The sequence below is a fragment of the Lagopus muta genome, chromosome 4 (genome assembly GCF_023343835.1).
Source record: "Lagopus muta isolate bLagMut1 chromosome 4, bLagMut1 primary, whole genome shotgun sequence".
NCBI classification, from domain to species: domain Eukaryota; kingdom Metazoa; phylum Chordata; class Aves; order Galliformes; family Phasianidae; genus Lagopus; species Lagopus muta.
This window is the reverse complement of record NC_064436.1, coordinates 34,291,070-34,315,455: the sequence shown is the minus strand read 5'-3', so window position 1 is coordinate 34,315,455 and position 24,386 is coordinate 34,291,070. Positions and strand designations below refer to the sequence as shown.

At 38.0% G+C, this 24,386-nt stretch overlaps 1 protein-coding gene across 12 annotated transcripts in view; it reads left to right on the top strand.

The window, feature by feature from the left end:
• Positions 1–24,386, top strand: part of BLTP1 (bridge-like lipid transfer protein family member 1) — a 109,238-nt gene that overhangs the window by 352 nt on the left and 84,500 nt on the right. For all 12 annotated transcript variants that reach the window (XM_048941263.1, XM_048941260.1, XM_048941261.1 and 9 more), the window contains exons 2-9: positions 7,813–7,942; positions 11,471–11,587; positions 13,426–13,504; positions 14,151–14,215; positions 17,752–17,938; positions 18,994–19,075; positions 19,692–19,885; positions 23,580–23,659. In XM_048941263.1, coding sequence (XP_048797220.1) covers positions 7,846–7,942; positions 11,471–11,587; positions 13,426–13,504; positions 14,151–14,215; positions 17,752–17,938; positions 18,994–19,075; positions 19,692–19,885; positions 23,580–23,659 — 901 coding nt within the window. In that variant the 5' untranslated portion in view covers positions 7,813–7,845. The remainder of the gene's footprint in view (positions 1–7,812; positions 7,943–11,470; positions 11,588–13,425; positions 13,505–14,150; positions 14,216–17,751; positions 17,939–18,993; positions 19,076–19,691; positions 19,886–23,579; positions 23,660–24,386) is intronic.

The window sequence follows — 24,386 nt, the reverse complement described above, 5'->3', positions numbered from 1 at the left end:
GCACTGAGCACTTGGGCCAGGAGCGTTTGCCACTGGGAAGCACGGGGAGCTTTCACGAAAGCACGCTGAGAGAATATTCACATAACCGTGGGCAGTGGCGGGGTTTGAAGTCCCGCTTTGGAGTGAGGACTCTTGCCTCAAGGTGCGGCCTGTGTGTGTGTGCCATGCAGGTGTGTTTGTGGACACATCGATGCAAGTGTGGATTTTGGTCGTGGTGAACAGTGTTGGCTGAGTCTGCACGTGTCCAGCACTTCTCTGTGGGAAGCCCTCGTCCTTTTCTGTGCTGTGCTGGAGCGCACGTCTTATGGGAGGCAGCCGGGGGAACTGGAGTGCTTCGGTCTGGAGAAGAGGAGGCTCGGGAGAGACCTCGTGACTCTCCAGTTGCCTGGAAGGAGTTGTGGAGGGGTGAGAGTCGGCCTCTTCTCCAGTGTAACTAATGATAAGCCTAGAGGGAGCAACCTGAAGTTGCACTAGTGGAGTTTCAGGTTGGGTATTAGGAGAAATTTTTTCCCATGAAGAGTGGTGATGTGATGCACAGGCTGCCCAGGGAGGTAGTGGAGTCACTGCTCCTAGAGGTGTTCAAGGAAAGTGGAGATGTGAGACCAAGAGACATGGTCAGGGAGCACGACAGGGGTGGGCTGGCAGTTGGGCTGAGTGATGTTAGTGGTGTTTTCCATCCTTATGTTTCTGTGTTGAAGGAGGGCACTCTTTTTGGGTGAGCTGTTGGAAAACTCTGGCATGTGGAGTGTGTGTTAGCTGCTCTTGGGTAACTGTCCCTTTACATAATTGTGTCGTTAGGGAAATAAGCTATGAGTTGACTGTTCGTTTTATGGACAGCTGTGGAGTTGTCCTGTGCTGAGATGCTGCCTTCTCCTACCAACTGATATTCTTTTATAACTTCCTATAGCACTTGTTGCTGTGCCAAAATGTTTGGGTTGGCTGCAGGCTGGCACAGGTGCTACTGAACATCTGCATTTAGCTTATGAAAGGATGATGTGATAGATGGCCGTAAGATTCATTTTCAGTTTTGATTTCTAGCAGACTGTTCCCTTTTCCCCCATAGTCTGACAATATGTCAGAGGAGAAATTTAGAAGGAATGCTTTGGAAAAATACATGAGAAGTAATTTCATGGAATATTTTAGAGGCACAGAGGTACAGTGCTGCTGTGCAGACCTAAAAAAGAGGAAGACAAGAAATCTGTCGTTTTGTTGAGTCTGTATCAAAGAAGATATTTTTTTTTCAAAATGGAGTGTACATAGAGTTTTCTAAATAAGTGTACATAATTCTTCTAACATTAGAACTACACAAGCTTTAGGTTCTGTTCTGGTTTTGTTGTTTTTTTCTAAACACCAAAAGCTACCAACATTAGTGACCAAACAACTTTCCCATGAGGAAGTTTGGGAGGCATGCTTTCCCACCCATCCCCCAGTTTAAAAGTAAATGAAAAATCATGCAAAGTTCAGTTGGGCACTGCTGGACAAGCAGTTGGGTGAATAAGGGGTGTTATCTGTTGGTTGCCACAGTAGGAGTTGATACCTGATGTCAGTACTTTTAAAATAAATAATAATAATAATAAAATCTGTACTTCTGTTTGTTGTTGTTTTTAAAGGGCACAGGGGGTTATCTGTTACAGTATTTCATTTTATTTTTTCTAAAGGTAACTTTGGAGTACCAAAAGCACTCGTTTTTCAAAAGATTTGAAGTAAGAAATACATCCCTTCTGACACCTTTGGATACCTAATCAATAGATTTCTGCTAAAAATCATCTTTTTCATTGCACTTTTTTTTTGGATGTGATACATGTCTAAACCACTGAAACTTAATTTTTGTTTTTTTTCCTCCTTCCCTCAAGAGTGTTAATACTTAATGTATTTGCTTCTTTGGCAGTTGCTAGATCCCTTCTAGATAAAGCAAATCTCATCAGGTAGACTGCTGTAAAAAATGATTTTTATATCTTAGAGCTCTTCAATTCTGATTTAATTCATTTCTTAAGTAAGTGTATTTTCTAATGTGGGCTTCTGTATTGTGAATAGGGTGTAGCTGGTACCATCCACACAGCGGTCTGATAGGTGTGTCACCCGTTTCTATTTGAGGCTGTAGTGCAACTTGTTTACAGTTTATTGCTCATTAGTCCAAGAACTCCAGCTACTTTCCTTTTCTTCCTCCCTCTTTACTGTACTTGCTGGCTCAGGACAGCTGAGTTTCCTTAGCCAGCTGGGGACTAGTTGGAAGTCACTGGTCTCAGCTGGAATGTTTGGAGAGAGCCAAGGTTGGCAGCTCTGCATTCTGTGTGAGGCGTGCCAAAGGTGCATCCAGATGATGACTGGTTCAGTGTACCCTGTGCAGCAAGTTCACCTGAGTTCTGTTTACATTTGCAGGGTTTCTTTCTGATATCACTCAGTTATCTGAAGCTCTCGTTTTGTACCATGTTTTCCTGGAGAAAGGAATGGATGGATAGGGCACAAAAATGCCTTTTCCTTGCTTTTCTTTAAGGAAGTATTTACTACAGATACAAAGCATCCATGCACATTGTCTGAGTACATTCATTTAGACTAGCAGGATTTATTTCCTGCTGGTGTTCTGAGTGTAATTGTAACCCCACCTTCTAGCAAATAGCGTAGAAATCAAGAGTTAAGTGTTTTCAGAGTGGAAATTAACTTTTAATCATGAGGAAGCAAATGTGCATTTTATTTTAGAAAGCACATTTTGTTTTTCTTTCCAGTTAACAAATACTCAGTAAGCACTTAATTTTTGTGAAAATGCAAGGAATGCCCATGGTGAGTTTAAATTCCTATTTCATTTCCCCCATACATTTTAATCATGATAAGGGTTTTGGTTGTGTTCTTGCCAGGGCAAAGTCCGAGTGTGATAAGGGATCTGGGTATCAAGGCTGTTGGATTTGGCCTTCTTTTTTTGTGTTTTTCTGTTTTTGCCTTTCTAGTCCAGCTTTTGAGTGGGCTTCTGTCTCACTTTTTGGGTGTCAATTCTTAGCTATGCATGTTTTCTGTATGCTTTTAATGATGTTGTTCAAGCAGAGGTTTGTCTTGGGGTTAAGAGCAAGCATGTCAGGCTGTGGTTAATCTAGTTTACTGATTTGGTGTAACTGAAGTATGTTTATGGGTAGTTGATGTGTCTGCTTCTGAGAGATTGGCTTCTTAGGAATGGTGTATTTGCTGTGGAAGTTCAGTCAGGTTTGGAATACTGGATGTGGGCTGGAAATGAGGTGCATTCCCTCAGGACTGCAAGATTACTTACCTCAATTTTTCCATCACTGACATCTTTTTAGTACTGAGAAAAATTGAATAATTTGTGGCTTAAGTAATTAATTTTGTTAAGTCTGTTAGGTGCATGTTTCTCCTACAAATAATGCTCTTCCGACCAGGAGTAGTAGGTCTGAAGAAACAGGGAAGCCTCACATCTGCAGCTGGATCTAAAAATGCACATGGGAAGAAGACCCCAGTGTTTCAGTGTGCCATCACAAACAAAACTTTGGCTTTCTGTCTGCCCATGTTCCACACATCTCATCTGTGGGCAGATGACTGCACGACACCTTAAAGGACTGCTGTGACAACGAATACTGTGATTCTTCCACTTTGGTGCCTCCAGACTCTGCCTCTTCTCTTTTTGTCCTCTGAGGAGGAACTTAATAAGCTTATTGTATGTGTTAACGTGGCATGCAGTCATTAAAGCTACTAGTGATGTACTGAATAGTGAAGATGTGTTTAAATTAAAAGAAAAAAAAGTGTGTTGTTGTGGTTCTGGAGCATTCTTTGTTTATTGAGAGCATCACAAGACAGTGGACACCTTCATAAAATGCTGTAAATAAATGCAGAAGAGGTACATGCCTATGTGTAGGTCTTTCTTCCTTGTTGCTGTTTTCTGCCTGGTGCTGGCAGGCTGTAAGAGTCTCTTCCCACCTAGCCTCATGCCTCCCAGAGCTCTGGAAAGTACACTGCTCCTGCACAGTAGTGCCCTAGCAGTTCACATTTAAACTACAGGTACACCAAGATATTGGTTAATGCTCCCACGAAGTGCAGCAGTTGGGTTGCACTCTTGTTGGACTGCAAAGTGACTTTGGCCTTAAGAATGCATGTTACAGCTGGACATTGACAGCGGCTGCTATGTGTTCCCAGAAGACTACACCACTTCCTCTTGATGCTGCTGGTGATCCTTATCCCACCTGTCTGTCCTCCTTTGCCATATAAGTGCACAAGGATGTGTTAAGCTAATCCACATAGATGGAATTGCTTTGTAATCGAAATGAACACCTGCCCCTGAGATCCACGTGCATCCAATGCAGTGCTGCCTGTTCTGGACACCAGCACTTCTACTACCATGTAGCTCCCCCCTCAAGGGTCTCAGATGAGGTCAGTGTGGTAATGCATCAGCGTGCAGCTCCAAAACTCGCACTGATGTCTGACAGAGGGCTGCTGGGCTTAGTTGCGTGTGAGTTGCAAATGTTATTCAGAAAACTTACAAGGATATCCAGCTTATGGTTGGGGTAGTGATGACAGAAAATGATGAATGTGGACTCTGAATAGGTAGTATAAAATCCTATGGCTTCCAGTCTCTGACTTGTGTTAGGGCCATAACCATTTTGAATATCCTGACTCTGTATCACGTATTGTTGGTTTTGTTTCTTTGGAAGTATTTTAGGAAATGTGCGATTTCCTGAATTGCTAGGAATTTCAATGGTAGTTTTTTAAAAATTCTTGGAGGCTTAGTGTTGTCTGTTAAGGTGGTCCTTATTATTTGGCAATGCTTCTACTGTGGTCTTGATCAAAAGAGTAGAATTTGGTTAATTTTTGCAGTAAGGGAGGAAAAAAAGGTTATTTTTGACTCCATGCTGCAGTGTGTTCATCAGTTGCTCCAGTTCTTCTGCCATTCACAGACCCAAGGCTCCTGAAGGCAGCCTGTAGTGTGTCTTCTATTATGGGGTTTTCATTAAGGTATTGTGAATGTCTTACAGCAAATTACAGTGCCATTATGTGATTTAATTAGTCATTGTAACAGCTCTTCTAAAACAAGGACTTCTTTTTAAGAAATGTTTTTTGAGTCATTCTGCTTATCTCTGTTTGTGAGGAAGCTAGTTAGTGGCTTCTTTGTCAGCACTCCTGCCAGCAGTGTCTGGTGGTGGAATTTCTTCTTTGCAGTGTTTTTTGCTTATTATTTTCATGTTCTTTCCTCCCCATTCTGTTCCTTCTTATCAGAAGATGTGAACAAATTGCTAGTGTTTGTTAGTGGGGCTGTACTTGTTCTTTATTTCAGACCATAGGCTCATATCACAGAATTGCAGGAGTTAGAGGGAACCTTAAGAGATGACTGAGTCCAATTCCCCTGCAAAAACAGGGACCCTACAGCAGGTCCCACAGGTAGGTGTCCAGATGGGTCTTGGTATCTCCATAGAGGAGACTCCACAACCTGTCTGGGCTCTGTCAACCTGTTCCAGTGCTCTGTTACTTGTACCGTAAAGAAAATCTTCTGCATGCTTGTATGGAGTTTCCTGTGTTCAAGTTTTAGGCCATTACTCTTTGTTCTGTCCCTGCGTGCCACTGGAAAGAGCCAGGCCTCATTCATTTGCCTCCCACCTCCCTTTTGATATTTATAAATATTTACCAGATTCCCCCTCGGTCTTCTTTCCCCACACTGAACAGACCCAGGTTACTCAGCCTTTCCTCACACAGGAGATGCTCCAGGCCTTTATCATCTTTGTGGCTCTCCACTGAACAATTTCTAGGAGATCCCTGTTTTTTCTTGAGCCCCTTGTTGCAGAGTTCCTCACCAGCAGATCGTAGTTCCAAGGTACTGTATTTTTGGAACTAGGAGAGAAACAAATATGTTGAAAGCGAGTATTTCCAACTTCTTCTTCCATGCTTGGTTCTCAAATTATATTACTGAGAGATGGTGTGGATACCACAGGACAGACTGGATAAATATTAGTCCTTCTGCCTTTTCGAAGATGATGTGCTACTTATGTTCTTTTGCTCTGGATGGAAGGTGTAGGAGACTTCACACAGAAAAAATCTTTTTCTCTTGAAGGCTGAATGCTGACAGCAAGACTGGCTGCCAGGAGCTGGAGGGTGTTTAAAAAAGGGAAGAATTATTTCTCTGTAAGAAGGCTTGACAGCTTATGTCCAAGGGAGAAAGCTTCAAATGAAACTAATGCAAGAAAAATACTGCCGTGTGATTACAAATGCTATTGAGTTGAGCAACTCCCTGTTAATCATGCTTAATTAATATAACCCAGTTGCAGGGTGATTTATGGGTGGCTTGAATAAAGGCGTAAGATCAGAAGGACTGGTTTTCTACGCTCTGTGTTACAGCAACGCTGTGTAGTCAGTTTTTACAGTGACTAACGCAAATCCATTGTGAAGCAAGGGAATTAGTGGGCATGCTGGATTAATAGGTTGTGGAAAGTTTTGGTCACTCTTGATTAGTTGGGAGTGCAGCCTTGAGCCTTTCTTTTCTTTGGGGATGCAGAGTCCGCTCCGCTGGCTGAGTGCACATTGCAGTGTTTGTAGGATGCCAGATGGAAGCTGCCTCAAGCTGTAGGCAGAGCTGTGTTGAGTACTGATACTTCTGTGCAATCCTGTGCTGCATTGGTCTTCATCTCCACCTGAATTTTTGCATACACGTGTGATTGCATTTGTACTGCCCAGGGAGAAGATACGTGGTTAGAGATCTGTGTGGCCTCTGCTTCTCAGAGGAGGTAGCTGTACTTCTTTGATGCCTCTTCAGAACAGGTGGTCAAACTTGTTGCTTTTCTGAATTAGATTTTGACTTAATGCAGCTCACGTGAGGAATGAAAGCCTCGTATCAAGTTCAGCTGCCTTTCAACCTTTGGGCTTCTACACATACCCATAAACAACCTGATGCTTCCATATGCTGACATAAACACATACTTTCTTATGTATAGAAGGAAATCAGCTTTCCCTGCTTAGTTACTGAAGGAAACAATCAAACGTAAGCAAATGCTTTGCTTGGTCTCCGTTTGCTCAGTAGCTGAAAACTGAACTTGTGAATCATTGTCCTGGGCTATGATGACTTCTTTGCTGGTACAGAGAACTGCCTTCTTTTTTTCTCCTGTGTCACCCACAAAAATCAGGAATAAGTTTATAAAATGCATGAGTGTGTGAATAGAGATTTGAACTAAAATAGCCTTTAGAGAGTGGTTCATCTCTTCCAGAAATAGCACGTATCCTTTTTGCTTTCAAATAATCTGGTTTCCGTTCTGCATATAAAAATAAGTATGGAATACATGAGTTACTGGGGAGTTAGGACTGAGGGCAATTCCCTTGTAATGAGCTGCAACTGCTGCCTGTCTGGAAGGAACATCTTAGAAAGCAAATTTCTACTGAGTGAATATCAAGTGTGTGTGTTGTCTTGGTATCTTGTTAGGCATTTGAACATTCTAACACAGTCCTACTTTATTTGTATGTTCTGTTGCTGTTTGACTCAGTGCTGCGGTACAAGAGTTGTATCAACTTGTTTCTATTATGCGCTGTAGGGGCAGTCAGGCTACTAAATTTAGAGAGCATAGTCTGGGATATTGTTGATCTGTAATCTGGTTTAGGTAGGCACCTGTCTGGAAACTGTTTCAGCAGACAGCAGTCTTCTGCTCTGTGTTTCTGATCTAGAGAAGAAGAAAGGATTTCACAAAGATGCCACTGAAGGAATAAAGCAAATTCATGTTTTTGTGAAGCGGGCTGTTACAGACTGTTTAACATGGCACGTACTTAATTTTCTCCACAGTGTAATGTACTTAGAACTAATTTTTAATTTTTTTTTTTTTTCTTTTGCTTCCCCTTCAGTTCTATAGGTGGTGGTACAAAGACAATTTAGCAATGGATCAAAGAAAAAATGATAGCTTTGTCCCAAGTATCACGCAGTTGGAAGACTTCTTAACAGAACACGACTCCAATGTTGTTTGGCTGTTAGTAGGTAAGGTGAATTTATGTTGTTTTGGTTAAATGGTTGGTTGGGTGTTTTGGTTTTTTTTTTTGTGTACTTTTAAACACGCTTCTCAAAACATTGATATCTGGCCAAAAGACATCAAAGCATTGAAAATAGATTCTTACTTGTCATATGACTATTAAGTGATGTACAGCATCATCCTGCTGAGACGTATGGAAACTGAATCCAGTGTGCCCTGTGCACAATGCTCAACAAGTGCTGGAAAATAAGAGCTCAGTGAGAATTCCTGTCCACAGAATAAGTTTTCTCTAACACCAGATTAAGCTGTTGATAAACTGCAACACAATAACAGGATTGATGTTGTAGCACAAATATGTCAGTAGCTGCTATTTGACACAGTGTACATAGTTTGAATAAAGATATAAAAACTCTTGTGCTTAATGAAATAACTTTTAGACTAAATTGCTTGTCTCAGTAAGCATTTAAGCATTACATACTCAATTGCAGATTGTTTTTTTTTTGTTGTTCTTTTGTTTTTAAAGTTCCTGACTTAGGTATGTTAGTCTTCATTACATTCCTGCTATTGTTTTTTTATATTTGTGTGTAGCTACTCTTATTCTCTGAATCTATGAGTGAGTGGGTAGGGAGAGCAAAATAATGATTGAGTTGTACTCAGATCAGAATGAGAATACTAGATGCGTAGGATGAATTTGGACTTGTCCAGAGACAGATACTACCATCTTTTCAGCCCTTGTTTTTGGATCTGGAGCAAAAAGCAGCAGAGGGAAAGATACCTTTCTTTTTTTGACTTTTGAGGATTTGAAGCATATCTGTTGGCTATTGATGCACTGGAATTATCTTTCAGTAGACCCAGTTGAATGACTTGGACATAGGCACATTAGCTGAGGATGCGTTCTGAATGTTAATCATTTCTCTTTCAATACGTTGAAGTGGAAAGTTTTCACTCAGTATAAAATTCTAAGTGTAATCAAGATGAAAATAGCAGAAGTCACCATACTGACAGTTGCTTATGATAAAACAGAAGATGGGTATGGAAGTGATTTGTAAAATTCATCTTCAGAACCTTTAAATGAAACCTAGAGATGCTCAGGTTGTTCACCTAGTATAGAAGTCAATGGCAGTCAGCAGAATTTTTTCTTTCTCTGATTTTTCACTCTTCACGGTGGAAGCAAACTATTAGGAATACTACTTGGGAAGTATGTAGAATATAAACAATTCTGTACATCTGTACAATTCTTTATTCTGTACAAGTTAAACCAAAAGCTTTGTTTAGCTTTCTTACTTGTTTGTATGTTTCAAAGAAGAGTGTGTGAAACTTCAAGAAATTATCTGGTCTGTTCTCTTTTTCTAAGGACAGATAGACCTGGATAAAATTATATAGTATTGAGGGGCTGCTGATCTCTTTATTTCTAAGAAGCAGCCTAGTATTCTGAAAGCAATGACAGAAACAAAATCCTGATAGCCTCCTGTTTATATGAGGTTTGGATGCAAAGACATTAAAGTAATGTTTATTAACCAACCCAGCTCCAACCAGCCATCCTCTGTTTTTAATATGCTGACTCATGGCACCTTGTTACAACAGAACAAAAAAAAAGAAGTCAGTAATTTATCTTCACTTGATAAATTCTTCACTTGATACCTGAAACAGTAAAAGAGTTGCTGAATTTTAGAAATGAACATGTTCTTCAGAGAATTGTTGCTCAATTCTAGAATAGAAAAAAAAAAAAAGAGTTTAATATAGTAAGCTGTTCCAGATGTAATTTCCAAAATGTAACTTAAGCAAAGAGGCTTTTAAAATAATGGAATATAATGATGAGAATAGTGTAACTCACAGGATCTGTCATTTAGTAGCAGAGACAAAATTTGTTGAGAGGAAAGAAAAGGAGTAAAATCCAGGGCAGATGTGAGGCTGGTGGCAAAGACCATGGATTAGGACCGTAGCACCTGGAAACTCTTAGTTTGCTGATTTTTTTTCTTTCATTTTTTTTTTTTTTCCAGAATGTCACCGTGACATTCTTGGCTTTAAGTTAAGTGTCTAGTTGAACTTTAATCTCAAATTAAATGTTATGGCTGGAATGAGACCCTCTTGAGTGTGAGTCATGCCACCTTTCTCCCTGTACTGCCAAAGGAGCGGCAGTGAGGAGCTTACTCATTTAAAAGCAAGGTGAGGTAAATGCTATCTATGGTGTGTGCCTTCGCTGAATGCCAACAGTAATTTCTTTTCAGTAATTTAGTTTTCACCCTGCATTCCATGTTTTCATGCAAGCATCTGTGCAAAATCTGAGATTCAACTTGCTCTGTATGTCAAGCATCTTGCCTGGGTGTATGAGCTACTTGACTTTTGGTCACATTGGATCCATCTTCCAGTGAGGAAAAGACAAAGTCATGCAAGTCTTTCTCTTCTGTCTTTTCCTCATTGTTCAACAAAGCACAGGAATTGTTACAAAGCAGTGGAGCATCCAGTTGCAAAAAACTGGAGGTGTTTTTTAAATCTTTTTTGTTAACCACCTGAAGTCTCTTCAGAGTGAAGGCACACCCAGATGTTTTTCTGCACTTCAGTTTTCCCATAAAAAGAACAATAAATCTGAGTTAAATATGAAGTACATACAAGTGGAAAACTTCTGTTACAGAGGTCAGTTAGCGTAATTAATAGGGGTACTTTAAATGCAAGTACTGCTCAATTTGCTACTCTGTTTCAGACGAAGGAGATTGGTAATTATCAAGTGCGAGTTAAAAGTAGTCTGTTCTCTGGCAGCTGCATTCCTTCTGGGTTTGTCCTTCTGGAATCTTTGAGAACCCTTGGAGTTAGAAATAGGTTACCAGCTCTTAATCAACTAAAGTAAAAATTACTTTGGGGATTAACAGACCTAATTCTGTTCTGTTCTGTTCTTTTTGTTTTAACATGTTTTTCACTTGACTGCTGTTTCTTTTTTTCTTTTTTTTCTTTCTTTTTTTTTTTAACCTCCTGTCACAGTTCATGTTTGAACTGTTGCCAGCTTTCTGCTAAGCCAAAGACTAGTCTATTTTTCTCAGGCTACAAGAATGTAGGAAATAATTTTGGATTTCATAGTAACATTTTCAGTGTTCAGGAAATTTAAGTTAGAGTTCATGATCTGGAAAAGGAACATAGTATGGCTTCTGTGGGTCGTTTTGAGAATGTTAAAATAAGTGATTGTGTGGAATAATGCCAGTAATTGTGTGATCTATGAAATTTAGCTTAGTGGATGGCAAGAAATGATAGTGAAACATATGGTTCCTGTAGCGGAGGCTCAATAGGCCAGTTTTTCAAACTAGGTAATGGATGAGCAGTGAAGAATCTATGCTTTTCTGAGCTTCCTATTTTTCCTCTTTTCACACTTTTCAACTGAAAACACCCATCTAAATGTTCCATCAATATCAATTTATTTTTTTTTAAATTGTAGGAAGAACATTATGCTGTATAGTTTTAATAGATAGGAGTTTTTTAGTCTTAATAGGTTTTTATCCAGGTCAGTATACTTTAAAAATATTTTAATTCATTTAATCTTTCAACAGCGACAATATTGTCTTGTGGATGGATTATCTACCTGACTTATTATAATTCCCGGAACATTGGACTAATCTTAACATTGGTTCTTAACAGACTATATAAGCATGGCTACATCCATATTGGTAAGTTATGATTACATTAATGCTGTTACATGTTCATTTACAGCTTTTTATTATACTTTGGTACGCTAAAAACCAGCTGTAGCTAAAATCAAAGCACTCCCATGGTAAGGGATCAGCATGGATTTATTGTATTTTTTTTTTTTTTTTTTTAAAAAAAGTTCAATATTGTGCTTGAAGTGTAGTTAGAAACCCCTTGGCAGGGGGTTGGAATTTGAGCCTCCCATAAGGTCCATTCCAACTTGAGCCATTCTGTGATGAAATGTTGTTCCATTTCCTAATTGTTCATGGATGTCTTATTTTATATTAACATTCACTTGATGACGTTTTATTGTCTTCTAGGCTTTATACTTTTATGAACATAAAATCTGGACAGTTTCTATTACCTTTTTCAAAAGCCTGCCATTATAATAATCAGTTTCTCTGGAAGGAAAAGGCTGGCATGAGCCCAGGGTCTGCTTGAATTAGCCTGCTGGTTTGATTTTAAGGGGCAACAGTTTTCTGCTCTCCTGTGCCTCTAGGGGTGGTTATACAGCATTTGAAGCACGGGTAGCAGCTGCTAGGGGGCCTGAAGAAGCACGCCCAAGCCTTGACTCCCTTGTTATAGCAGTGTCCTTGCTTTCCAAAGAAGCTATCAGAACAACTAAATGATATTAATCTGTACTAGGAACACCGTATCTTGAATTTATGCTAGCTAGAACATTCCCATCAAAATCCATTAACTTAAATAAATAAATAAAATTTAAAATACTTTTGAATAAGGTCAGTACAAATCACTTGGGCACTCACCCACATTTCAGAAATATCTGATTCTGAGACAAAGGGCTGTAGCCCACAACCTCACTCTGATTGCACTTTTGACTTCCTTTCATTTATTCCTCCATGCCTTTCTCTCTCTGCTTTCTGGAATGACTACTTTAGTTGTGGACTTTTAGTGTAACTATTGATCATAAATATTGTGAAAATTTAAAATAAAATAAGAGAGAACAACCTTACACATACCCATCTGCCACAGAGACTATCTCAGTGTGGCCTCAAGACTTTAAGAACTGTAATCTGAACCATTTTCAAATCTGAGTTTTTTTAACGCGATACAGAAAATCTTACCGACTGCTATAAGCTTTTATTAAAATTTGTGTGTGAAATTACTATTAAGTAAAGACAACTGGACATAGCTGTCAAAATATATGGCATTCTTCGTGAACTTAATCAGTAGGAAGAGCATTAAATTCCCATGATTAACAGCTTACCTTCAATCTATTAATGTGACAGAGTTTGTTGTTTTTTGTTTTGTCTTAAAAAGTCATGGTTTACTTAACTATGTGTGACTGGAGTGAAAAGCATTAGGAAAAATATAGGCTATTGCTTTGCCTTCTGGTCTTTTTGTATTTATTAATCCTTTTCTGCTGTAAACACAATTTGTCACTACAATTGCACTGAAAACTTGATAGCCATTTAAGATATGAAAAATTCTTCAGGCAAGAATCTTTGTTTCCCTAATTAAAGTCTTGCATACAATGGCTTCATAGTAAAAATGTTCAAAATATCTTCCTTAAACTGTCTCCTAAACTTTTCAAGGCATGTAGGCATCCCTGAGTGACTGATGTCTCTCTGGTGGTCTGCTGTATTCGTGGACGGTGCTGAATCTGGCAGCTCTTAGAGCTGTGTACTTTTTGTCTTATATATTCTGAGTTTCTCCTCTGAAAGTTGATGCCTTTTTGAACGGAAAGCTCGAGATACCAAGCAAACACAGTTCAGATAATTGAACACTGCATTCTTCTCGTACAGAACATAAAGTGTCAACAAGTTGAGGCTAATGCCTGTAATCTCTTTCACATTAGGTTCCTTTTCATTCTCTGTGCTGTCTGGAAAAGTCATGGTTCGTGAAATCTACTTCATCACAGAAGACATGTCTATCAGGTACAGATTTCCAAGGGAGTCATTGTTCTAATGTATATCTAAGTAATTAAAATGCCATTTTACCAATAAGTAATATGGATATTTACAAATTTTAAAAGTAAGCAGACTCTTTTAGTGATAGTATTTTGACACTGTTAGAAATGGACATGTTGTTTGCTGATTTTCTGTTTGAGCATTATCAGTTGAAACAGTGTGCTGGATAAGATTATAGTTGTCCTTAATATTTGTAAATTAAAATATTCTAGAGTTTGAAGAAAACTATTTTTTAATAATCTCTTTTCACTCCATGCTTCTGCTCTTATGTCTTGAAGATTCATTTTGGCCAAGTAGTTTGTCTTAATACTGGAACTGAGAATAATTTGTTTCGTGAACTGCAGTCTAGCAAATAGTTCATAATGTTTTTTTCTAATCATAAAAGTTGGAAAATATTGAGTAGACAATGGCTGTAGAGTTCTGTACAACTTCGACTAATAGGGTAATTGTGTAATATTATACTGTGAGACATTAATTTCTTTATCCTTTGATACTGCTTGTTCACTATTGAAACTGCAAATCTCTGCAGTGCATAAGGCAGCATGTCAAGAAGCTGCTGAAAGAATTTTGGGTGATTAATCTTTTAATTCCTGTTTTATCTACTTTAATTTAGAATCCAAGATGGATTTATCATATTTCGCTGGTGGAAGATGTACAACCCTAAACAGAAGCAGCATGGTAAGCATCTCAGAAGGGCTTCCAACTTTGAGTTCAGTTTACATGTTGTCTTCATGAAAGTACTTCCTTTGCACAATTGCGTGCAAGTTGTTGATTTGTTAATATGTACCTGGGTTATGTTGAAACATCAGGAAGTTCTTTAAGCTGGCTCGTTGATATTAACACAATAAAATAAATACAGGATTTATAATCAAGGACTCAACCTCAAGACAAACATGATTAATCTTAATAGTAGCCTTCATTAGCTGTAGTCCGAGCACAATTGACTCTGTACTGAGGTTTATAACCATGATAAATAGAGACTGTTGTTCTGAACTGATTTTAGTTTTCAAGATTTGCTATTGTGTCAGTATTTTAGTATAAAGTTACAATAAGGGATGGTCAGTAGTTGATAACTTGTCTTGCTGATATCTGTGATCCTAGAAGTGAGGAAGTGAGGAAAAACACATTTAGTTTTCTTTCTGTTCTTTTCACAACTGATGATGGAGGAATAACACTGAGTAGAAGAGATTGATTCCATCTGCAGAATACACTTTGAGAAAACACAAACAACCCTGTGACGTATTCTTAGACATTTATATGATTAGAATCTAGTTGGATGGATGTCTCAAGGGCTGCCTTGACTTTTGAAGCATCACAGTTCTGTTGCTAGTTCAAGGGGGTACAGAAATAGCATTTGTATTCCACTGAGGAGGGCACTAATTGAACTTAACTTTGAAATGAACTTTGGAGGGCCTTTCTCCCCCTCTGCCTCTCTCCTTTGGAAGTGGCCTCTGATGGTGCAAATTAAAGCCTGTTAGATTTGCCTGGAAGTTTGTACAGCTGTTGCTTATTCAGTACCAACTCAACAGTGATAAGAGTAGTGTGTGCATGTTATGCAAGTAGATTAGAGACACCTTTCGAAATACTGATATAAATTAGAGCAAGTTGCTCACTTTTTTTTTAAGTATTGAGGCATTGCATGATAAGATGCATGATTCAAGTTCTTTATACTGTAAGATGAGTAATTCAGAAAGTAGAACTAACCTTTAAAGTTAATTATGTTCTTGTAACTACAGGTTACCATGCAACAGGTATTCATAGAATTTTTTTCGTCTGAATGTTAGAACATATTTCTCTAGTGGTTCAAAGAATGGAAAATAAAATGAACTTAGACACAGCTGTTCTTACTGCCTGTCTTTGGTGGTATTTTTGCTTGTCAGTTTTTGAATGCTTTAATCATTACTATTAGTACTTAAGCCTGCCTAATTAGCAGGCAAATAATCCAAGTAATTGAGAAGGTAAGAAATCTATGTGTTTGACAACAAAAAAAAATACTCTCTTAAAGAAGTACTGTTCCTCCTAGGAAAAATAACCTTGCTTACTTTTCATTGTAATTACTTAGCAGAGATTATTTTATTTTTAAATTGAAAATTAAAATCATTGATGACTCTTAGCATATTGAAATATATTCTTCCCAATACTTTTTAATCTACTTAATTGAAGCCTAAATACTAAACCACGTTGTTAAGGCCAAGAGGTGAAACATTCCTATTTGGAATGTTTGAAAAATGCATAGTCTGAATCTGGGCTAATAAGCATTTTGAAACCCCACTGTATTCTTACAAAAACACAAACTTGAAGTCTTTAAAGATTTTTTGCCTGAAAAGTGTACATCTATTGAAGGCTTAGATATAAGCAGTAATGATTAGTTTGTGTTTTTATATTGGGCTTCTTGTGTGTATGTGTGTGTTTTGTTGGTCTTGTATACAATTGTTCTACAGCTGAAGCATTGGGTAGTTCTAACAATTGCATGAAACAGGAATGGGAATTAGTTGTTAATAGCGATGATTGACTTAAGTCTCATTATTGTAGATTTGATGGGACCTCATAGCATTTTTATGCTGACGTATTTAAGGACGTTAGAAGATGTTTCCTTTCTTTTTGTTTATTTAGGCAAGGCTAGTGAAGGATCATGAAGTACTGGGGGGTTTCAGTAAGGCTTTTCAGCTGAATAGCTCCCAATATACACCAATGTATTTGGGATCATTTGTCCCCAGATGTCTGACCTTACACTTCCCCATGTAGAGCTTCATGAGGTTCCTCTTGCCCCATTTCACTGCATTTCTCGTTGAGGTTCCTCTGGATGGCAGCATGACCTGCTGATCTGGATTGCTAATGAATTTAAGCAGGACTGGATCCAGTATTTGCCCCCAGGCTCCCTGGTGCTGGTTACTGGCCTCCAAGTAGTCTTCTCACAGCTGATTATCATACTCTAGGCCCAATCATTCTGGCAGTTTTCAGCCTAGGTCTCTGTCTATTCATCTTCTCAACAGCTTGTTTCCAAGTGCTTTATGGGAGACAAGGTCCAAGGCCTTAGGTGGACAAAATCCACTGCTATGCCCATATTTGCCAGACCAAGAAGTGCTTTCCCCTCATGTACTATGGCAAAGGATGGATTGTTCTTACTGGGACAGTTTGTTGTGTAGATACATCACATAAGGGGGCAGATATGTTTTATTAGTGAAGGGAATGCATTCAATAAAGTCAGTGTCTCTAAACTTCAGCTCTTGGACGCGTGCATACACTATGGGCTGCAGTGTTTCTCCTCTTGACACTGACCACAGCAGCAGTGTTAGCTCTGACTTCTTAATTTCTACTGTCTTGTGGGAAATACTACCTTCAGTTTCATGTGAATGCTGTAATAAACATTAATGCTTCTGTTTCCTAAGGTATGTTCGACTTACAAAGACCAGATCAGATTTTAGAGCAGCTCAGGTCTCTTGGGTAACTGTGTAATGGGCATTCTTTCAACTGGGTAATTAGGGGGAAATTGTGCGAGCTTTTTCCTCACATGAACTACATAACTAGGCCACGCTATCTAAGGCAAAAGTATGTCAAAGTATGTCACAAAAATCTCTGCATGCAAGTAGCAGATAAACTTACCTCTAAGTAGTAAAGAGCCAAGCTGATACTGCAGTTAACATTTTAAATTTGTGAAAATGTTGACTGATTGCATAAAACATGCCTCTTCCTAGTTCTGTGTGCTTTTGCTGTCTGTTTCTAAATAAAAGAAAGCTTCTTTTCAATTTGGACCTTCTGTACTGCAGAGCTTTGTAGGAAATCTTTCAGTTTTTGGGATCGGATTGGTATTGAGTACTGCTGGAAGGAGAGTTTGGCAGCGAGGATTTAGTGCTGCGAGTGACTTTTTTTTGTTTTGTTTTTGATTTGTTTTTATATATGAGACCAAATAACTTGCATTTACAGTTCTGTACAGCTCCTTTCTGGGTTTATTTTTGCATTGTGACCTGAGGGTGGAATTGCCTTCAGATTTTATGTTTTGTATGCAACTGTTGTATTTGCCAGGTTTCACTGATTTGCTTGAAACAGCGTAATTATTTTGTGTGGTTTTCACTGCTTCTTCATATGTAGTATGAAGTTCAGTAGCTGTTCACTACCATGAAGATTGTTTTAGCAAAGTCTGTACATCTATAAAACTAAATCTTGCCAGGGGATGTTGAGATGGAATGAGGAATTTTTTCCTACTCTCCATTTAGATCCAAAGGCAGAAACAAGACTGTATATTATGGTGAATGACTTTGAATTTCATGTGTACAACCGTTCTGAGCTTTATGGACAACTTCAAGAGCTGTTTGGCTTGGATCCCACAATAATTCCAGCCAAGAAAGATGATGAAAAAGCACAAGTGAATGGAAGGCAGAGAACACATACCAATCTTGAAAGGTAAATCATTATTCATTATTATTTGCTATTTTGTTGATGCTTTGTTCTATGAAGTGCTGAACTAATTGGGTAATGTTTTCTTAACGTAAGCTCTGAAGGCCAAATGGCTGAAGCACAGGAGAGAGAGAAATTGCACTGACAAGCATGACAGTTTAAATCTTTTTCCTTTCCTCAGTCTTCCCACTACAGTAAGTTAAAAAAAAAAAAGGCCAAGCTAACCCAATACCCCTTGCTTAATCATCAGAGATAGGTTGAAAAATCTATTTGAAGCACTGTGGAAAGGGAGGATGTGTTGAAAAGGATTATGCTTGCAGAATAATAACGATGTTGCTCAGTAGAAGTAATAATCCCTCAAGATATTGAATGTTAGGATCTGTGTAACGTTGGGAGGACATACTGGTTTTTGAGTCTTACACTCAGAGTGATTCTTGAGTGGATTTCTATGTGTCTGTGTGGTTATACAAACCTTAACTATTTCATTCCTCTTTTTGGGTACTCTATAAAACAAAGTGTGGGCATAGAGAGAGTTCTTCTGCATAACTTAACTTATTTGTAGTGGTGTTATGTATTCAACTGTAGGCCTAAGTTATGTAGTGGGCTGCTTGCAGTGTGCTGTGATAGTGCTGAGTCTTGGTAGGGGTTGCATCTCCTAACCAGTTTTTTCATATTTTGTTGTTTACACTCTTACTGACACATACATGAAGGACTTCTGCATTTGCTAAGTGATAGATCACACACCAAAGGCTTGAAAGGATTATTTGAAGCATATTTGGAAAAAAGCCCAAGTTCCTCAAGGACAATGTACTTGTTTTCTTGTTTTCTACCTGTGTGAGCTCACAGTATACCAGCACCTGAGGTCTAGGAGTACAAGCTTCATGTTGCTCTTCCAGGCTCTGCTGGAGTCTGCAGTATGCAGCTAGCAGGTTTCTTAGAGGAGGTACTCTTGTGGGAAGAAGTGTTTTCAAAGAGCTGTGCAGTAAAGATCCCTAGAATAAAAGCTTGGTTTGTTTTTCTGTAGAAAAGACTGAATGATTAAAAACCATTTTTTTTCACAGTGTAAAAGTAAAAACAGAATCTCAAGACCCTTCTTCTTCATGGAGGTCACTCATTCCTGTTATTAAAGTCAATGTGAGCACGGTAAGTGGGAAAAATGTCCCTGTTAATGAAATTATTTAGTAGTACATGCATAAAAAAATAGATTTGCAACTCATTTTTCTTGAATGTTCTTTGTTATTTTTTTGTTTTCCATCGTGCTTTGTGTAAGTTTTGGAATGACATCATCCCCTCTCCCCACCCTCCCCCCCACTTTCCTTACACAGTCGTAGATCTTGCTGGCACACATAGAAACAAAGTCATATTTTCCATTTTGGGAAATAGTATGTTTCTTAGGCTTGTAATGATTTAATGATTTTTAAAATGTCACAAAATAATTAAGCTAGGTAATGGGTGTTACGCATTCTTATTATTATTTTTTGTTTCTGTACATCTTTTACTAGTTTTTGAAACACTGTTTAAAGGTTACTGCTGTTTCACACAAAACAGAGAAACTGTTATTATTGTAATAGGAAATAAAACATTTGGAGTTTGAATGTGCAAGGCAAAATTTTATTTATGCACAGGTTATGGCTAAGATTCAGATATTCAGACTTTATTTACTTAGGAATGGTTAAACTGTATTATTACAGGTGAATTATAAATAAATATATATGAAAATGCAATGCATTAGAAGTAATTGGTTATCTTCTTAATTTAGGGTCGCTTGGCATTTGGGAATCATTATCAACCACAAACACTTTGCATTAACTTTGATGATGCTTTTTTGACATACACCACAAAGCCACCTTCCAGCCACCTTGATCAGTTTATGCATATTGTGAAAGGAAAATTGGAGAATGTTAGAGTCATGCTGGTTCCAAGTCCAAGATACGTTGGTCTTCAAAATGACGAGTAAGTTCTGTTGAAGTTTCTGTTAAGATTCTTTATTATTTCTAAATTTATTATAAGAAAATGAAGTAAAGAAAGTTGAATGCATTTGTGACTTTTCTTAATGTGTTGAGATGATTGGCATTTCTGCCACACTGAAGTTTTTAAATGTTGAAACATTGATACAATTTCATTTATGGGGAAAAGTACTGTTTTTCTATCACATTCTAGACTTTTTTTTTTAAGGTATTCTGGTCTATGGTTAATGTTCTGCATTCAGTTATTTTTCTTCACTCTGCATGTACAAAACTGGGCTCAGGCTCTGACAGCTATACTGTCTCAGGATAAGTGCAATAGTTGAGATGTTTTGTTCTGTAGATGTAGTTTGCATATAATTTGGAAAACATTTTTAAGAAATTTGAAAATAAAAGCAGGGAAAAGGTACCGGATGTAGTAGAAATTGTGTTATATTCTGAAGGCAGACGTTTCTACCTCTGTGTGTCCTGCTTGTAGACAGCCAGGATTATGCAGCTTTAACAAACTGGAAGATACTAAGGCAAAGAAAAAAAGTAGGTTGCTTGCATGAAAAAAATTGATACTAGGGTTCAGGTTTTATTGCACTTCAACCAAGAAGACATTTATGTGTATACTATATGAAAACCTATTGCTATGGTGTGAATCTCATAGCCAGAATTTTTCTGCATTATATTATTCAATGCTTGCAGTGCTGTATAGTCAACAGATAATTTGGACAAAGCTGCAGAATTTCAGTCATTATTTGAGTCGCAGGCATTATTTGCTCAACAAAAATAACACATGCTATCCTTGGGCAACTGCATGTATGATTTTATGTTTAATGATAATATCAATCCATATAGCTCCTAAACAACTGTATCCAGAGAATGAATTACAATACTTGGAAACAAACTTCATTAGTCTGTACCTTAATCAGCTTTGTATCAGCCAGATGCTGCCACCTATATGAAGTGCCTTTATGTATTTTAACTTCAGATTGCACTCTGTGGGTGTATGCAGAATATCTCGATCTTTGAACATGACGACAAAGGAAACTTCTTCAATTAATATTGAGAGCAAGCTAACAAGATTAAAACAAAATAGGATTAAGATACTGGAACTATTAGCTTTTTATTCCTGCTTCCGCAAAGTGTTTTTCTTTTATGCAGTTGCCGTGCAGCTCCCGATAGCTGAAGGATAGCATGTGTGCAGAAAACATGTGCCCTAATTTACTGTGTAGATTCAATAAATGACCCAGTTCATTGCAAAATGGGAGTGCTTTTGAATCTTGAGAGCCTGCCCTCTTCTGCTTTTTTGGCTTAAACATTAAGCGGTGTGTCTTAACATTCAGGCAGTGTATGAATAGAAAACAGTAAAGTGATGATTAAATTTGTAACAGACTGACTAATCCATGCAAACATCAAAAAGCAGACTTAATGGCTGTCGTTTACTACAGACTCCTCAACACCTCCATCACTTTTTTTTTTGCAAGTAAACTCTCCAAATCCTAGGATTTAGAAAGAACAGTAAAGGAAAGTGCTGGATGAGGCCTTCTTTTTGAAGCCCTTGCCGTCTTGGTGGTACACTCAGTTGGAGAAGCTGATGCTACCTGCTTGACCTGCTTGTACAGAGATGCACTTTTCAGATGCAGTGGGTGTGAGCAGAATGAACTGTGCTCTCTCCACGAATTACTGTTTAAATATATCTAAGTACTTCTCTTCCCACTTCTATTCACAGACAGCTAAATAACTTTTTATTTCAGATCCTACTCTATTTGCATCTCACTAGGGAGGCCAATTCAATTTTAGACAGAAAGAAGAAATAATTGGAAAATTAAAGTGAATAGGAAGTATTTCATCTTTCACTGCTGCTATTACTCTCAAAGTAAAATTGATCTGAAATTTCCCACTAAGTTGCTTATGAAGGACTGGCAGCACATGGGCTCTTCGTCTGCTGCCTCTCATATATTCCAAGCTTTACTATGTTTGCAATGAGGTGCAGTGCAATAAGCAGCATGCTTCTACCCCATTAGTCTTACACCATGTATTTTTGGATTTTCTTCTTTTCATTAAGAAGTGCAAATGTACAGAAGTGGCTGCAAATTGCAAAAGACATCTCTTGTAGTAAAAATACAATGGTCACAATGTAATATTTTTTATTGTTGCAATAAAATATTTTCTAAATTAGTATGAGGTAACGTAAACAAATGGCTGTAGTATGCGAGTGTACTAGTGTTAGGAGAAATGTTACATGCATTTTGTATTTAGATCCTTTCAAGTGAAACATTATTAAGCAAGAAGAGGGCTTGCTTTCAGCGTTTTTGTTGTGTTTTTTTTTTTTTTAAACTCATGGTCTAATTACTGAAGAGCTGAAGACGGCTGGTCCCTCTGGTTCAGAGTGCTATTTTAGTAAGAAATTATTAGCAGGTGAAAGAACATGATGTAGGGCAAGGAGAAAGGAGTTCTTGATGGAGAAGAAGCATTGAAAGTAGAGCTTTAGTAGCTGTGACACGTGAGAAATGTCTTTGTGCCAAGAGAAAGCTTGTATCTTAGTGCGTGAGATAACTAAAGCAGTTAGCTATTTTATATAGAAGTAATGATGTAACAATCAAATAGTTTCTGCAATTCAGGGTTGACACTGCCTAGCAATATGACTTCTGCTTTTGATAAAGGGAGACGAGACCAGAGCATTCCTTGCTTATTTTCTTAAGCATGTTTAGCTGTAGGTAGAAGATAGACTAAGAAGCGCAACATGGCAGGGAGGGAACAAGACTGTCTGAAGTGTTAACCTGTACTTTTCACTTCAGAGCAAACAAGATGGGGACAGAGTGTGGTGTGTGCCTTACGTGTCCATGTGCCTGGACCCCTCCATGTGTTCCCCCTGCCCTGCTTGTAATGTCATGGGACCAAAGGGCAGTAGATGAAATGGCCTCTGGCTCTTATGGTCAATATGAAGTTAAGCTGCCAGCAGCCATGGTACAGACAAGTGGAGCTGCTGTCTTCAGATTGCATCAAGCTGGAGTTTTTCCCATAAAACTTTCTTGGTCAGATGCCCCTTACAGCGTATTTCCAGTGCTGCAGGTCTCTTTGTTCAGCAGAAACTTAATGGGCATCAAAGGTCAAACAATAACAGCAAATTGCACTTAAGGGACTTCTGGAAATGGGTTTTAATGTATCCATGTGGTTTCCTGCTCAGAACTGGCTTTTCTTCAACCTGCTTAAATGTGGAAAAAAGTGTATTAGTGCTTGTGCTTGCTGTGTGGATATTGAGGAACTGCACAAAGCATATCCCCTTCTGTTCTCTGTAAATTTATGATGAGGCTTCTTTTCAGTATTTTTTATGATCTCTTGGAATCTGCAGACTTTTCCAGGAGTATAATATGTTGCTTATGGGTTAGAACTGGCATTTGGTTTGTTCAAGCTCCAATACTTTGGAATCTTCAAATGGCAGGGTTTTCATTGGCCTTACTGAGATAGGCAACTGCCTGCAATTCCTCTGAAATGGAAAACCCTGGAGTTTTGCACAAATCTCTGGTAGGCTTATACAGATATTTTTAAAAAAATACTTCTTTAGAATGGTTTGATAGAGCGTTATTGATGATTCTTTAGTACATACTGCTTGTAAGCTGTGAGTGAATCTGACCTATGTTAATCTTTCATTACACTTAACAAGTCTTTGCACTTTTTTTTTTTTTCCATTTCAGACCACCAAGACTGATGGGTGAAGGTTTTGTGGTAATGCAGTCCAATGATGTTGACATCTATTATTATATGGATGAACCAGGTACCTTGTGTTAAATATCATGTTTAGGGATGCAAAATGTTGGTTGTATTTTTAGTTGTCTGGGATTGTTGGGTAATTTGTTTTCATGCTGGAAAAATATAATATTTTGAAGTGGGGAAAAAAGCATTCTTAAGCAATAGAGTCACACCCTGATTTCTGAAAAATTTAAAAAAAAAAAAAAAATTCCCTCCAAATTCCACTCAAACAAATTGGAAACAGTTGATGTATATCATGTTTAAGAGAATGTGAGATTTTTTAACCACTTTCTTTTTAACCACTTTCTTGTCAGTGTTTAGATTGGACTATCTAGAAGGCCTAGGGAATCCCAAGGGTAGAACTGTACATGTAGAAATAAAAGTTTTATTGATGAGTATTAAATAGATGCAGGAAGTCAGTCGGCAGTACCTTCATGAATTCACATGCACCAAGCAACCAATGAATATTGGTACTAAGGTTATTTTTGAAGCTGTGAATTTAAATTACTTTGGTTTCCAAAGGTAGTTTGGGGATGGAGACAGTTTATGGTCAATATGTATTACTGATTTTTTTAGTTTTTATTGAAAGGTTATTTAATTGTTGATGTCTGACTATTGTAGTGTCTGTCCTTTTCACTTTAAATCCAGTGCATTTTACTACCATATTATTTTGTTGGAGGTTTCTTTTTTTGTTGTTTGCAAAAGCTTTTATTTTGATTATACTGAAGTGTAACCTGAATCTTTAAAGAAGG